This window comes from Vidua macroura, chromosome 8 (assembly GCF_024509145.1).
Source record: "Vidua macroura isolate BioBank_ID:100142 chromosome 8, ASM2450914v1, whole genome shotgun sequence".
Classification (NCBI taxonomy): Eukaryota; Metazoa; Chordata; class Aves; order Passeriformes; family Viduidae; genus Vidua; species Vidua macroura.
In genome coordinates this window covers 15,056,760-15,073,932 of record NC_071578.1, presented here as the reverse complement: position 1 = coordinate 15,073,932, position 17,173 = coordinate 15,056,760, and the positions used below count along the sequence as shown (strand labels likewise).

Here is a 17,173-nt window from a genome sequence, read left to right as displayed (position 1 = left end):
AATAAACAAACTGAACAATAAGAACAATATACTTCTGACTAAACAGTCTTCTTCTAACAAGACTATGAAGCTCTCCATCAATTGATCAGGTTTGGGTTTCCAGTAATTGATTAATTGGGATTCCATTAATTGATCAGAATTGGGTTTCATTATTCAGCTATCCTAAGATGGAGTTACAGAAAAGGGTGGTAGAAAATATTTTTGACTGAACTATTAAGCACTATTTGCCATGGAGAAAGCTTTGAAAAACCTCAAATTGTGAAATGATCAGTTTACAGGAAGTACAAGTACCTGAGAAGAAAATGTATACTCTTTCCTGCTTCTACAAAATAGGGATAAAAGCATTAAATTCAAATATAAGGTCAAAGTTGAAAAACACCTACCATAAATGTGAAGATCTTCCTCCATTTACTACCTGATAGAGATTCTCCAGTAACTTTTCATCCCAGTAGAGGTCACAAAACTTCTCACAAATTCGATCAGAGAACATACCAAACTGAATTCCCTTTAAGTTTAATATGAAGTTACCTTGTTTAAAATAAAAAGAACAGAAACAAATAAAAGAGGGAGAAAAAAATTAATAGCAATATTCTTACAAATCAATGATAATAACATACAGAAGAAAATGCACATACCCATATCAAAAACTTCAGCTCCATTCTCTAAATAACCATCAAATGCAAACTCCTCTTGTATAAGATGAATCACTTCCTCTAGTAAAGTGTCACTTGTTGTGTTCTGATGGGGCAGGACTTCATCATCGAAGAAACTGTAACTGTCTTTACTCACTGAAGTACATGGTGTGTGCTCTTGCTCAGTGAAAAAACAATCTATGCTGGTAGCACACTCAGTTTCTTGGCAGTTGCTTTGAATAACTGCGCTACTTTTATCAGACTGGTTCTCTGTATTAGTAGTCTCATGACTTTGCACATTGCAAAAGGAGGCATCATTTTCTGCTTGCATGTTCATTTTATAGCTTGCAATAGTCCTTGAAAGTAGCAGTGGCAAACTGTGATAGCAATCATAAGCAATTCTGGAGCGAAGAGGCTTATTTGGTATTTGCTCTGATACAGCCAAATGTACTGGTACAAATGTCAGAACTCTTTTCCCTGAGTCCTGTTTGAGAATGATGTTATTTATATGAAGAAAATTAGGAGATGTAGGACAAGCTAAAGAGCTGGAGGGATCTTCAGATAAAATGCTCTTCTCTTGCAGAGCATGTGAGGAATCAGATGGTGATGGTAATGTAACTGTAGAAGCAAACGTATTGCCTGAGTATTGCTCTTCTGAAGACATCTGGAATGAGTGGCTTGGAACTTGTGAATCACACTCAGATGTTTCAGGTACAGTTTCAACAACACCTGTATCGTCAATACCACAGATTTTGGAGTCTTCTATATACCCTGATTTGTTGTGGTCCATATGTTTTTCTTTCCTTGTCTCTTTCTTGAATTGGTCAGAAACTGGTGTTTGAACCTCTCTGAAAAAATCCAAAGATTTTTTAAAATGAAAATTCAAATAGATTTAACAATCATGTTTAATCTTTAACTTATTCTGCTTTAGGATATACTAACTTAGTTATATTTGCATCTTGTTGCAAAATAATAGGCTTAAAGTGAGTTGCAGGAGAGGTGAATGCGGCAGGTAATGTTGCTTTCTCACAATTAAGTGAAATCTGGCACGGTACTGGTCCTTTAACTGCTACAAGTTTACTTTCACTGGTAAAAGGCACAAATCCTAAAAGCAAAAACACAGAAAGATGATCAATATGTAAAATATAAATGTAAAGTAAGTAACAATCAATTTAGATAGAAAAACAATTGCATATTGGACTGAGAAAATCTTATGTGGAGAACTGAACTAGAGAATACTAAACCAGACTGCTTACCTAGACTTGACTCTGAAGGGTCCATTTCATATTTTTCATTTCTAAATTTAAAAGTGATGTGATCTTGAGACAAGATGTCTTCCTCAACAGCCTAACAATAAACATTGAAGCCCAAATTGATGTTATTAGCATTTTCTTTTTTCAAATTCTGCTCAGCACATTATTTAAAAAAAACCCAATCCTCATATACACCTTGAATATTGCAACAACCTAGTCATGCCAAGGTGAGGAATTAAAAAATTTACATACAGAAGTCTAAGGACTGGTAGAACTGTTTAGAAATCTTGATAACTTGGTACTCAAAGTTTTGAATAAATTCAGTTCCATGGATTGACTGAATCCTGTATGCATTATACAGACACATTTGAAACACAAACAGAACCCAACAATTATATATTAATTTCTTCTGTGGGGTGGTAAATAAAAAGAGAGATTATGAAATTAGTTACTTGTTCTTCACCCATATAGATTGTGGAGTCAAAGCATCACAACCTGTGATCACTTCAAGAGCAAGAACTAGGAAAAGGCAATACTTACAGACTACTTGAAAATACATTAAAAAAAACCCCAAAACAACAAAAAAAATCACACCAACAAAACCAAACCCAAAATCTAGCTACACTTGCAGGCAACAAAATCTTACTGGAATACATTTACAGAATTAATTGAAAAAACATACAAAATTAAAGAAAGGTGGCACTTTTACCTTAAAGATGGGTTTACCCAATAATGTCAAAATATTTTTGCTGTTTATACCTTGTTCAAGTAAATAATGATTGCATGTCTAAAAAAAAAAAAAAGTAATTTTCAGTCAGTAAATAAGTTTTCAATCAAGCAAGGTATTCTTGGACAAGGACAAATTAAGATATATAGTCAATTAGAAGTAATCTAAGTTTAGGAAGTCTTATGAATCTTGTCCAAGTCCAAGTACCCTGATAATTTCAATATAAATGAAAAACACGCCTCTCTGTGTCCCTAAGGAGGTAACTTTAAAAACAAAACTCAAAGTGACTGGTTGTGATTTAATTAGATATCAATGTATTACAAGTATTAAGTTATTATTTTGATGTTAAAAACACTAAAATGAGACTTTAGACACAACTAAATCTAGTAACCTTAATTGCAGTGGTTAGAGAAGGTCTTTCTTCAGGGTTTTTTCTTGCCATATCCAGAAGTAGTTTTTTAAATTTTCTTGGCAATACTACTTTGTGACTCAGTGGAACACTGTATTTTGCAGCCATCCACAGAACTGCAGCAACACCATAAACACAGACCTATTGGTATAACATAAGAGACAAGAAAGATTTAAACAGACTAAAAAAAGCCTCCACTTCAAAAACAATCCCAGCAAATTATCAAAAAATTCCCTCAATTTCCTGCCAAAAAGAAAAAAAAAATACTAGAGCTTTTAATGTACAGATTACATTTGGCTTTTGAGGGTGCTAATGAAAATCCCAGTCCACTTCAAAATCTGGTTGTTATGCATGCAAGGCCAAAAACAGCAGCTATTTTTCTACTGTTGGAGTAATAGACATTAATTGTCTTATTCTTTACCTAGGAAAAAAGTAATTTAGAACCATTTTGAAGAATTCCTTTCTTATGTAAAAAGATTGCTGCAAGCTTCAGAGTTCTACCATAAAATGTGGCCAGCTGCAATTTACTTAAAAAAGGTCATGATAATTCAGCAAGTAAGTGGTACACAGTAATTACACACTAGCCAGCACAAGTTGTATTTTATAGAGAAGATTACACCTGTCAGAAGAATGAGGCACTGCATATTTATTTTAGCAATTATTGTGCTACCTGCAGCTAGACCGATTGAAGTTGCCCCAATGAGGGACCTTGAAAAGTTCTTGGTCTTTACCAGCTTTCTTTTTTCGTTTGAAGAATTACAATTTTCAGAGTCAGATTTAGTCCACTTAATGCTTAGTTTTTATATGTTAGCATGTACTAAAAATGCAATTTTAAGAAATTTAAAGCACCACAGTTTACATTGCCTCTGAAAGATATTACAAAAGCTCAATGGACAGAAATCTAAGCACAGTAGAAAATAATGTGTTCTCATAAAACAATGTTTTCTGGCACTCTTTTGAGCAAAGCAAACAGCAATGAACAAAACATAACAAGTTCACTATAAACAAAATAATCTTTTGAATAGTTCCATTTGAACCACTGAACAAAAGCTACTAATAGGTACAAAAGCACCTGAAATGGAGAAAGCAGCTCAATCAAAACAAAAATAATTTTCTTCCCCTTAGGTTTAGAACTCCAAGATTACTCTAAATTTATTTAGGAAAAACTTGCCATCCAAGTCTTCAGAACCTTCAAAGAAAGTTCTTTTTAACGGTTACTGTGATTGACATTACGCAGTCTTCATTTCCATACCATAAATTGAACTGAATGTTCATAACTAGAAAGTTATACAGCCATTAGGAAAAAGGCAGAAAAACCCCATCAGCTTATTCTATATATAATAGAATAATTGTAGAAAAACAAGGAAACACATTACTTATTATATTCTAAAGAAAACAAAGCATAAGGACTTTAGGATTATTAATTTCTACTGTCCGGTGAAACTGCTGTATTATATTTCAGGGTTAATTTAAGCCTCTGAAGCCTTTGAAAAACCTGCACATTGGATCAAAGCAGTTTAAAAAATTTAGGAAAGATATAAAAATATTTTCTACTTACAGACAGCTTTACAGAAAATTGGATTTTTTTAGTAGATTTTTATGAGCTTTTATTTTCTGATTCATGATTACTATGTCTGTGACACAAGGCACATATTAGCTAACCTCTTTTCTTTTTACATAATAGAAAGGTACTGTAAATTCTGTTCCCCTGACTTTTAAGATCACTGTGGTACAGTTTGCAATTCAAAAGTAGTTGCAGTGGAGACACATTCACTTGCTATTTGACATTTTTATTATCTTTGCTCTAAAAGCTCCTTATGGTTTTTATCTATAAGAAAAAGCTCTAAGAAAACTGTACTGGAAAAAGACATAATTCATAATGTTTCCCAAGTAAAAACATAGTGATAATGATTTTTTTATCCAGTCTTCTAAGTGTGAATAATGTTTGGGCTTTTGCCCAGATAGTCTAAGTTAATGATCTTACTGTGACCTTCAGAATGTGGAAAAATGACTTAAAAGCCTGTCTTACTTCTAAAAAACTGAAAATAATTAAGTCTTATGGAAAAGCATTGAATAGCAGATTTTTGGCAGTTACTCCAAGAATTCTGGAAGGAAAAACGATAGAACCAACTGATTTCATGAGAGATCAATCTATCAAAAAAAGCCCCACAGATAACCAAGAAACAATGGGAGAAATGAGAACTATTAACACAGTCTCAGAAGGGTTTAGCTTTCTTCTCCAACTAGCAGAGGGCTAAAACTGTCCTTCGATAAAATACAAAGCAATCTACATAACCTACCACATTACCTTCTCAGTATCCACATCCTCTTCTTCAATTTCAGGAGCTAAATAAAATACATCACAAGATTCTAAACAAGAAAATAAATCAGAAACAAAAGGTAAGATGATTGCTTTCTTCTCCACTTCCCCTGAAAAGAAATAAAAGCTGAACATGCAATCTCTTATTTTACCTTCAGCTTTTGGAGCAGCAAAGAGGATCCTTCCATGGCAGTCAATCAGGACAGAGTCCAAACATAAGACCACTGCAAAAAAAAAAAAAAAACACACAAAAGAGCAAGGCATAAGTATCTGTTCTTGTAGCTATTTAGCACTAATAAAAATAAATAATTTTAACAAAGAATTTACAGTGTCAGGAATGACCCTAAAATAAATGATGCTTTAAATAACATTTATGCTAGAACAGACACAAGCCAATAAAGAGACAATAGCTGTGGAATTATTCAAAGCAATTTCTGCAGAACAAAGACAAGAAACTGGAAGTTTATTCTCTTTATACCCAGCACTGAAAAAGAAGGTCAAGAAAGACATAAAACAAAAAGAAATAAATATAATAGGTAGATATACTCTAGTCTTCTCACTAGGTACCAATAAAAGATGGTCATTTTATCTAAGAATTTAAGTCTCTCTTCTCTTCTCCTCCTTCAACCCCACAAAAATAAAGGGTCATCATCTGGAGAAAGCTGACACACACGTGGCCAGATCCAAAACTCCTCCGGGTACAAGAGGATATGAGGTCCTGTTTTTCCCAAATAGTTATAATTTCACTTTCTCAGTGAAGAAATGTTACATAGGTCATTATTGCAAGGCCATGAAATTTTCCATTGATAAAAAAGAAATAATGGACTTCTAGAACTACTTTAAATTACCTGAGGTCTTCAGAAGCTTGACATTAAAATAATGAGATCACATCATATAAATTTGGCATTGAAAATCTTGTGGCAAAACTGTGTCTATCTGTTTGCTAACTTCAAAGGACATTTTAATTTAATGTGTTTTAATATATTAAGCCAACTGGCCAGTAAGTAGTCCTCTTGCAATCCAACCATAGTCTTCTATCTCTAGACCATCAAATGCAGTTTTCTTATTAAAAACAAAGTACTGGAAGAATAGATTCTTAAATTGAATAAGAGATTAAGACATTAAATGTATTAATTATGAAAGAAAATATTAAAGATGTTTAAGAGACACCCAAATATTAATTTATTAATAAATAATTAATTGAAGAGGTCTAAGAGGAAAAAAAATTAAGTTAGGAAAAAAGGCAGTAACACTTTTCCTTTTTTTTAGTTACCTGTACAAACCACATCTAAAATTAAATTATTCACTGTGCTTAACATAAAGGCTTGTCTACTACCTTCAATAATATTTAAGTTGGACCTGAAGTGTATGTATTGAAAAGCAAAGCTTTCCCAAATGAGAACCTTTGCTGGTTATTTCTGCAGAGGCAGCTTCACGCTCACTTGTCTTTGTTTGTCAGTTTGGCAGTAAATACCCCTGTGGCCCTGCTCACACAAACCAGAGCTCAGCTTGTTCAGTACAACATAAGAATCCTCACCTGGGCTCTCTGAATCACCCACGAGCAACATGTATGCAACATCCTCTGATAAGAGGAGAGGAATTAAGTTAAGTCCCAATGGAGGTTACAAACAACTTCTGTAGCAGAGTTGAATTAACAAATACGTGAAGAAGAGGCTAGCTTTGGGATATGTTTTCTCAGCCAGGTAATTCCTGCTTAGGATAATGAAAAAAAGTGTAATCAAGGAAGGATTTGGAGGCAAAGGCTGTCTATGTGAATAAATAAAAAATAATCCAGCTTCATATATTTAGCCATCAGCTCATCAGCTATGAGTCTCACTCTACCATTGTCAAGACAAAGGACTTTTTTACAAGATATATTCAAAATACGTAACAGCTTCACCTTTAGTAAGTATTATTCAAAAGGAACGTTGAGAGAACTTCGTATGTGTGTGTAGGCACACACTATAAACCTTTCCACAATGCACCATTCCCCTCAGAACAGGCAGAGAATCCTCTTGCAGAAACATTCTGATTCTGAAACCAATATTCAATTTCTAGGTAGCTTTATTTGTCAAATACAGATTTTTTAGAGTAAAGTGTCTTCCATTTGGTGGTTTGTATCAATACATTCCCTTCGATAGGCTACATAAGGTTCAGATGACAATTTTTAATATTTTTAAGACATGCATTCTTAAGAGAGGCTGGCTAAGCATATTACATTAGAATCTGAGCCATTATGTGCAGTTATCTGAAACCTTTAGAAACATAAGGAACATGCTATGAGGCTGAAATAATCTTTCTGTTACAAGGTATATTAAATACTTAGTTTTATGGGTAACAAAGTGCTCAGAATCTTAATTTATGGCTTATTTCCTTTTAAGCAGTTTTATATAATAGAAATAAAATAACTGAAGCTGAAATCCAAAGAGATGCAGTAAGTTTTCTGTACATTACTATCCAGTTGTTTATATTCACTTAAAGGCTTCAAACTCATCCCTGCCCATACTCTTAAAAGCAAGTTTTTTTTAAATCAAGGAAAAGAAAGGGTGGTGGTCGTGGAAACCTCTGCTCTGTTTATCAGAAGTGCTATAGGTTTATCATTAGTAGAAGCTAAACCATCATTCAGAATGTCCATGGAAATCTAGGATGGTCTTCTGAGTCGCACACAACATATTCTGATTTTGTCAAAGGACAGTTCCCTCCTCCTCTCTCAGAGGTTTATTTCTGAGAATTTGTCTATAAACTGAAGCATAGGAGACATGGAAGGACTAACTCCATGACAAGATCCTGAGTACTTTAAAATGACAAAGCCCTGTACTGCAGAAAAGAGGTCAGGAATCATTTGTCACAAAGAAATCCAGGCAAAAGAGGAAGTTTTTACATATATATATATATATGTAAGACTTATTTCTTCCTGCTTGATACAAGTCACAAGTGTTTTTCTTAAAAGCTGAAGTACAGATTCTCCATTCCCAAAAAATCTAAAAATTGTTTCACTGCTTGAAGCCAAAGATTAATTTCTGCTGCAAAAGCCATCAAGATTCCAAAGAAAGGAAAAAACCCCACCTATATATGAGACATTCACCTATATATGGAAGAAAACTCCAAATTGAGTTTTGTCACAATTTAAGGAAATCAAAATAGAAATATCTGCACACAAAATGAAAGTCCAGATCCTTTCAATCAACAGAATAAAGGAAATTTTAACAGAGTGAACACAAATAACTAGGCAAAATACTTCATTATAATAAAGACTATACCTGGATAATCTATGCAAGTCTGCAGAGTACATAAACACTCATGACATAATGCCCAGAGTTCATAGTCTTTCAGAGGCCTACCATACCAGGACAACAGGAGTTTTAGAGAGATCCACTGAAAAAAACAGTGAGGATGAAGAAAGTTATAAAAATTATCACAAAAACATTTACTAATGCAACAGAAAATTAAATCCTAATATAAAAAATACTCAACTTAAAAAGTAACAAGAAAATATATTTATTGCACTTACCAGTAATGAATTAATACTATTTTAAAAGCATGGCACAGTCAGCTAACTGTATAAATGAATTAATTGTTTCTTAATTCCTTCAGGAAGAGTGAGCTGTCTAGAAGGTCTTTCTTATCATACTAAGAAAAGACTCTTAGAATGTCCATTGTGTAATAGACATATTTTATGATGAAACATAATTACCTAATTATAGGGACAACACCTAGACTGAAAAAATTCAAATGACTGCCATCAACAGAACGGTCCCACATTCAAAACCTGATTTACCCTGGCAGTTGTATTACATGTCTTACCTTAAAGATTTCATCAACATTTCTTGTTCTTCTGTGAAAGATGTTAACAATATTGACAGAATTAATGACAGGTTTATTTGAGATCCCAGCATGTTGTTTTGTTTTTAACCACTGGTTGCTCAATTTGTAGTAACAGCATTTGTTTTTTCTGACGACCAATTTAGCTTTTGATATCTGGCATAATATCTTAATGTGACAAAGATACTGCTCCATGGAAACTTACTGTTCTTCAGAGACATGCTTTACATTTTGTGAGTTTTTATTTTTGGGGGGTGGTGTGTGTTAGTGTGAATCTAAGAACTGGAGATTTATAGTAGTGCACACACGCCTTCCTGATCAAACCGTGCTAATGGAAAAGCCCTTCTCTAGCAGCGGGTCTTGACATCAGCTGCCCTTCATGATCTCTGTTCATCTACCAAAGGAACACTAAAAAGTTCATTGTAGGCAGAAACCTCTAAGTGAGAGCAAACCCAAAGAACTCTTTTTAAAAAGAACACAGCACATTTTGTCTTACATATGCAGTCCTGAATGAGTCAATTTCAGGCCATGTTAGGGAAAAGAATTACCAGGATTAACTCTGGAAAAAAAAAAAATTTACCCTCAAAAAAAAACCCCAAAGAAACAAAAATCAATCAAATAAAAAACGAGACAAACCAACCCAAAAAAATCAAAATACAAAATTGAAGCACAGGAGACAAACAAAAACCCTTCTGAACTGTTTTGTTGCTTTTACAGACACCTTTATATTCCAATCAGTATTTGTAAAATCTGCATAGACTAAGGGTTTCTCCCACACACAATGGCACATCATTAACTTTGACAAATCAGCCTCTGCACTGTCATTTACTAAAGTAAATTTTTCATCTTTTTACTGAGATGCTCTTTGGATTTTACCATGAGATACATAATGAGCTGACTACTGCACTGAATTTCATAAAGCTCAACAAACAGAAATAGCTTCAGTGCAATCTATGGAAAAAAGAAGGACATTCATTTCTGTAGCTGAAACTTTGCTAATAATTTGAACCAGAAGACCTTCTCAAAGAACACAATACTTTAGGCTCATATTGTTTAAATATTCTTCGAAGGTGAACCAGATAAACTACATTTTTTTAAACAAAATATGTCAGGAAACACACCTTTTGATTTACTGAAAATGTTTCATATTCTACCTCCAACAGATAAAAATGAACTTGGTGCTATTATTCTTCTATCCTACATTGTGGCACATTGCAAAAATTAGTAACTTCAGCATAGACAGATTTGAACCCAGGTGATAAGATTCAGTGTCATTCTCCAATTTTGCTATCACCAACACCCTGGAGTGCAAAATTCTTTCATCCATGTGTTCTTTTACTGTATCTAGAAAAGTAAGCTCTTGAACAGTCTGATAAAAAGCCATCAATCACACAGCAAGAAGGAAAAGGACTGATAGTCAAAAGAATGACTTAGTCTAGAAAGCATATAGGATAGAGCTTCATACTGTTCATAGATTACTATCCCTGAGCAGCACTGTTCTCCCTCCAGAGCACCGTGGTTCTCACGTGCTTCAAGTGCCTTTGCTCACAGACACTTTACAAAGAAAGGAGCACTCAAATCTTCAAATTAACCCTGCACAGCTGACATGAGTGAAGAGAAACCACAAGAGAAATTTCAGACTGACTAAAACATTAAGAAGGCTTTGGGATTTAGGAATTTTCTTCTAGTAAGTACACACCAGTGCCACATGTTTCTCTGTAAGAGAATCCCTCCTCTTGAAGTTTATGTCTTTAAAGGCTCTAAAAGCTGCAGAGAAGAAAGACAGACTTCCTTTACTGCATATACAAATCACCTTTTACTTCAGGAGAAGGTGATGAATGGCTAGCCAGGGAAAGAAGAATCTCTCAGTAAACTGGAGACTGAAGTTTCTTGTACTGCAAAAAGCTGTAAAGTATTTCTCATCACCTCTGGGATATCCAAGCTCTTTAGAGTAAGAAAGAAATGACAGAAAGAAATTCAGGGGCCACAGGAGAGTAGGAATAAATCCTAAGAGCAGCAGCAAAAGTTTATGGTAAGACAGAAGTGTCAATGATAGATTAGAAAACAGAGGTGAAGAGGCACCAGAAAAACTCTGTTTTGGAAGAAAAAGGTATGTAGGGAAAGCAAATCTTAGCATAAATGAGAATCACTGCCATCTATGGGATGGCCAAGACAAACTGAATCAGGAAAAAGAAGGATGCAGTCTGGTTACAGTTTGGTGAACTTTATTTAAATGTATACACTCATTGTTTCTCTGGCAATCACTCTAAATAAATAAGAAACATCAAATATAATATTTTTAGCTGGTATTTGTGTGCTAATTGGTCTTCTGTCATACTAATAAATACTTGCACTGCTATTGTCTCTTACTATAATTCACATCTCTCCTCACCTTGACCATATAAATTTTATTCCTGAAAGAAACACCTGAGAAGGTCATTCTTCTAGTGTCCTAATTATTCCAAATTCCCACCTTCCTCCACCAGAAAGAGAAATGTGGAAGAGTTCAGATGAAAACTGAGGGTTCAGACCTGCTGGGGACATCTAACTCATGCTTCTAACACCTTGCAGAAGTTACCCCATGTAGTGAAGGTACACGACAAGACATGTTTCATCACATATTTGCATTTGTGGTGAAAAATGCATGCAGTCTGGTTCAATCAACTTTCAAAGGAAAAAAGGATACACTTCTCAACCTATGGTTATGAGGCAACTTTTATTTAAGGCTCAATCCTTAAACAAAGGTATTTAATGCAATGCTCCTGGTACCTCACCTCTGAGGTATTTTAACACGATGCACATTCTAACTCCACTGAACCTTGGTTTAGTAAACATAAAAGTATAAAACTCCTTATTTAGGCATGTCTCAGGTTTGGCTGTTTTGGTTTTTATCATGCAAGTCTCTAATTCATGGCTATTACTATTTCCTAAAACTTAAAAATAAAATCCCCACTCAAACACCAAGAAAAAGAAATCTGAAGTACTGGAAAATGTGTAATTAAATGCTTTTAGTCAAACCATCTGTAGCATGCAGTTACTTATCTATCTGTTCACTTATTTTAGCAAAGCAAGCTCAAGACAACTCTTCAGCATTTTTAAGTCCACTTCATTTAAACCATTAACATTATTTTAATAATGCTATTAAATATTCATTAATATATTATCATCAGTGAAACTGCACCAAAGAGAAAACAAAATTATAAACTAATGTCTCTTTCCGAATTTTTTTAATGTTCTAAACCATACCTTTTCATGACAGAAATTATATTACCCATTTTTAAAGTAATAAAATGTTTTTCATGGCATTGAAATTTTGTCAGAAAATATAAAAAAGCCAAATGAGCCATTATTGTCTATATCTACACCCTGGTGCCATTTTGGTTTATGCCCAAAGATTGCATTTTAAACCTTACTTGTTGGAAAAGCGATGGGTTTTTTGCAGCGCTGCAAAGATTGTTTAACAGATCTTCTACTTCACTGCTGGTACCAGAATTGTAACCCCCAAATTTAGTAAAGCATTCCAACTATGCAAACATAATTTATTTTATGAACATAATGCTGGCACATTTTAAATAGCCGAAGCAAAATTTTCATCATTCTTTTCTTAGCAAGTATTATTCTGGGAACTGACAACTTTTCTTTCCTTCATGTTATTTCCCCAGTGTTAAAGTGTCAGCCTGTAGCTACACGGTTTTTCACTTCTCTCATGCTTGACAGGGTATGAATGACCAACAGAAAACAAACTTGCATTTGCCAGGTTTCCATTAACCCTTCCCAAGTAAAGACCATAGTATTTAAATCACAGAGAAACATTTAAAAGGATTAGAGATGAGACATACCTGATTGGAATGAAACTGGTTAGAGAAATAAAAGATCCCCACTCAAACTTGAAGTGAAAAATATTTATTTATGGCATGCAAAACTATAAAAATTACTAGGAAAACCCTCACAAGATACATTGCAGTAGCCAGACAAAAGCAAGCAGGTATTTTTAGTAATGCTTACTAGCAGTAAAGCACACAACAATAAGAAGCAGTGTTTGAGTATTAGAAAAATACTGTCCACTGGAGAAGTACTGACAGGCAAGAAAAACTGTCTGTTCTCCAGAGCAGACAAGGTTGATCTTCAACCGGATGGGGCTGGTATTGCACCTTCTCTAAACAACATGAAAGGAATGCTGGAGAACTGTTCTAAAAGCTCTACTTGCTGCAATCATGCCAATTTGCTATAGAGAATTCAGAAAATGGCAGCACTGCAAATCCTCTGAGGTGTTTTCTATTTACCCCATAAGGCAGAAATCACATTAGCTGGGGATTCACATTTGTGCTTTTGCAGTAAATGAACAAACTCAGACTTAGGCTTTCTTAAAAAACCACAAAAAAATGGTATTTGTAAAATTCTGGCTAATGGGAACTTGAGAGAGAGACGGCAGTTGTACTTTTGTCATGTAAGGGATAGCACAGTGTGACTTTTTTTTTTTTCCAGTTGTCAAGAGGTAACACAGAGGCAAAAACTGCTATACTCTGGAAGCCTGAGGAATAAAATCTCTTTTCCAAAAGAAAAAAAGAAGCTGAAAACATTAACCCACTGCATTTCTCTAAGAAGACTCACAATAAAGTCTGCTATACAGTTCAACAGCTCCTAACTATGAATAACCTTCCTTCAGAAAACAAAGGATTACGAGGCTAGAAATTCAGCATTTCAGGAAGCCATTTCAGAAGCCTAGGTGTTAATATACTTAAAGGGTTTTTTTTTTTTTCTCCTTACAGAAGTTAAATAATCAAAGAAGATTTTACTATGTTTGCCTTTTTTGTTTAAGACTAAAAAGATTTTTCTAAATTGCACATTTTCTGTGGCAGGACCTGAACATTTGCTGGACTAATTTACTAAAAAAGAGAATATAGAGTGTGAGTCTATCAAGCATTTCTTCTATTGAAAAGACAGCTATGAACCTCTGATATAACAAAGAACCACTACCCTGCTGTCTTCATTTCAGATGCTATGTATTACAACACTTCTTATTAGGGTACCTGGAATAAGTTACCTTTTTTAATTCACAGTGATTGTCCCGTGAGATCAGTGGGAACAGGATAACCTCACTGTTAATAAGAGCCTACTTGTCTGCAAGAATGAAATTCTGTTTAGGCTGAAAGGACACTTTATTTAAATTGATGATGAAATATTTAAAGAAAAAGAAGACTTAAAAAGAATGGCAGAATAACCTGAGAATGTATTTTGGTTTACTTTTCTGTGTGTCAGTCTCAAGTGCTGCTGCAAAAAAGCAAATAAGATTTGTTACAGCTTTTAATTTCATGGAAGAATTTTGGAAAACTATAATTCTGGGGAAGATTATTTTCCTAAAACTACTTTCATGCATCCAGACTTAAACTTTTGCCCTGGTAATCTGGTAAGGACAGAATATAGGTCTTATTTCAACATCTTTTCCTCCTTAAAAAAGAATCCCTATCACTACACTCAACTTATGTTCATAAGTGATGGCAGAAATAGAAGAAAAAAAAAAAAAAAAAAGGATGTGTGTACAATAAAGGGATTATTTCTCAGAGTCTGAAGAATGCACTTGCAGGGTTTAAAACCAAATAAAGAATTCAATATGCATACAGTGAATAAGCCCCTCGGAAGGCAAAACCATGCCACATGGTACTTATCCACATTTATTATCCTCCTGAACTATGAATTTAATAAGCACACCTGTTGAGGGAGAAGAGACAGGAAAGGGAAAAAGGGACAGATTCTTCAACTTGCTCTAGTTTTTTAGCTATGATGAACCAAAGGCTCTTTACACACCGGATAATTCTAGGTTAGTGTTTCAAAGCAGGTGTTCGGGCAAGGTGAAAAGAGGGACGGACAGAGACTGAATATAACCCTAAGTGCCACTGTATGGGATGGCTGGAAGATGGGCTGGTAGGCAAGGAGAACAAGGCTGACTTGCCAGTAGACAAGCAAGGAAAAAACCCAACATTTTTACCTAAGAATAATTTCTGGAAACAAAATGTGTGAAGTTTGTGCTGCTCATTTTTATCCTGCTGTAACAAAGCTGGAGAAGGATAAACAATCCTGCAGTTTTAGCCAGCAGCTCTCCTACCACGGGGATTGTTTACACCTCTGAGTGTGGCACAAAAGAAAACCATCTAGTCAGAGACCAAACTTGTCCACCCTGAGATATGCAATTTGAGCAGAGAAGAGACCATATTACAATTATCTATCAACAAACTCTGGTAGAATCTCTCTCTGGTATTTTGCTATTTATAAAGACTTAATGCATGAGACAACATATCCATCATATTGTGCACATATTTAAATTCTATAGTGAAACATACATACCAAACAGAGACGGCAATTTAAGAACACAGAACAAATATAGCATATGTACAATTCCCAAAAACTTAAATGTACATGGAAGATTAAAAAAAAATAAGGACTCTATCCTCCTGACACTGATGGGATATTGTCACTGATTTCAGTGAGCTCAGGTTTACAGTCAGGAATTCTGCAATTTTCCTAAGCACCTGGGAGGCTCATTGCAAGGTAGTGGAATTTATGCATCGACAGTAACATAAAGAGTTAAAAATACATGTATGCTTTGGTTGTTCTTTTACAAATGCAATCAGCTATTAAGGAATGCTGCTCTAACACACTAGTGAGTACACTCCATTTGTAAAAAAAATAAAAAATTAAAATGGAAGTTGATTTTGCAACAGCATAAATTTCACTGTAGCACTTTAATTTTTAATTTAAGAAGAAAAAAGGATCACCATAATTAACTTTAATCACCAATATTAACTTTTAAAGTGTGCAGACTAGCAAAATTCCATTTTCTGGGATGCTAAAGGGGACAAGGGGGAAAGAAATCACACAGTATTTAAGTCATCTCATCTCCACATAAGTGACTACAGCAGCTATATAATGAAGACTTTATTTTTACTACCTGCTCATTACTTTTGATTTCTGAACCTCTGCCTCCACAAAGATTATCTTCATTATTGTTTGCGCTCATCACACCGCTGCTTAATTCTGGTGGCCTAATTAGGTTTGATCCATGTCTGTTCCCACTGGGTTTTGTTGTTAACACTGAATCCATCTTGTTAAAATGTGGTACATAATTTTCATTTGACCCTTGAAAAGTTTCAGAACAGTCTTCCAACACCATGTAGTTGTCTAGCATTTTCGCTCTACCAATTGACTGATTTGAGTCTTTTAGCATATCAGCTGGTTTTAGCCCTTCAGAGGTAGCACCAGAAGAGTCTTCTTTGTGATCAGATGAAGAAAAACCTATCTTTTTACCATTGATAAGTGACATATGTTCTTCTAGATTCAAGCCAGACACTTGTGTGCATACACATCGTGCTTCTAAATGACGATCATCAGATTGGTGATTCTTTGATTCTATTTCTGGTGGACTACTGACAGCAAATGAATTGAGATTTCCCTTTGAAAAAGCAACCTCATTATTATTGTCTGGAGGTAGTGACTCTTGTGTTAGGAAGTGATTTTTCCTATCTAGCGGTCCACTGTTGGTTACAGAAGTAAAAAAGTTATTTGTATCTGCAAGTTCAAGTGGTAGCTTTGGAAAGGTTTTCATTTTTCTCAAAGAACCTTTCTTAAAAAGGCAATCTCTCTCCAGGTCAATAACACATGATTTTATATCCAAAGCAACACTAGCAAAACTGTCAGTATACACTGCGTGTTTGTCCTCTTCTTTGCTCTTTTCAGTTTGAGTTGCAAGTTGAGAATGTTGAGTTTTCTCATTATCCAGATCAATTTGCATTTCCTTTAAAGCACTTTCTCTGCCAGTCACCATGGTAACTACAGAAGAGTTGTTATGACAGGCAGTTGTCACCTCTTCCACTGCAGACGAATCACCTGCAATGCTGTTTTTCTCATTTGAATATAATTTAGATCCCAAATTCCTCTGACACATTCTTCCCTTCCACATGTTATCACAGACATCTAGATACAAAAACAGACGCTTATATTAAATGTGTATTAAAC

General features: G+C 34.6%; 1 protein-coding gene across 5 annotated transcripts in view; it reads right to left on the bottom strand.

Annotated features, from left to right (window-relative positions):
* KNDC1 (kinase non-catalytic C-lobe domain containing 1) overlaps positions 1–17,173 on the bottom strand; it is a 61,112-nt gene that overhangs the window by 16,723 nt on the left and 27,216 nt on the right. For 3 of the 5 annotated variants that reach the window (XR_008438166.1, XM_053984032.1, XM_053984031.1), the window contains exons 6-15: positions 16,110–17,131; positions 8,602–8,716; positions 5,494–5,565; positions 5,330–5,391; positions 3,004–3,162; positions 2,595–2,672; positions 1,889–1,979; positions 1,575–1,737; positions 636–1,480; positions 384–528 (exon numbers count right to left, since the gene is read on the bottom strand). Coding sequence is in view for 4 of the 5 variants with exons in the window: in XM_053984032.1 (XP_053840007.1) it covers positions 384–528; positions 636–1,480; positions 1,575–1,737; positions 1,889–1,979; positions 2,595–2,672; positions 3,004–3,162; positions 5,330–5,391; positions 5,494–5,565; positions 8,602–8,716; positions 16,110–17,131 (2,752 nt within the window). In the remaining variant the exon portion in view is untranslated. Of the gene's footprint in view, positions 1–383; positions 529–635; positions 1,481–1,574; positions 1,738–1,888; positions 1,980–2,594; positions 2,673–3,003; positions 3,163–5,329; positions 5,392–5,493; positions 5,566–6,981; positions 7,052–8,601; positions 8,717–16,109; positions 17,132–17,173 lie in introns of those variants that run through there. The other 2 variants (XM_053984034.1, XM_053984033.1) reach the window with 2 other exon arrangements.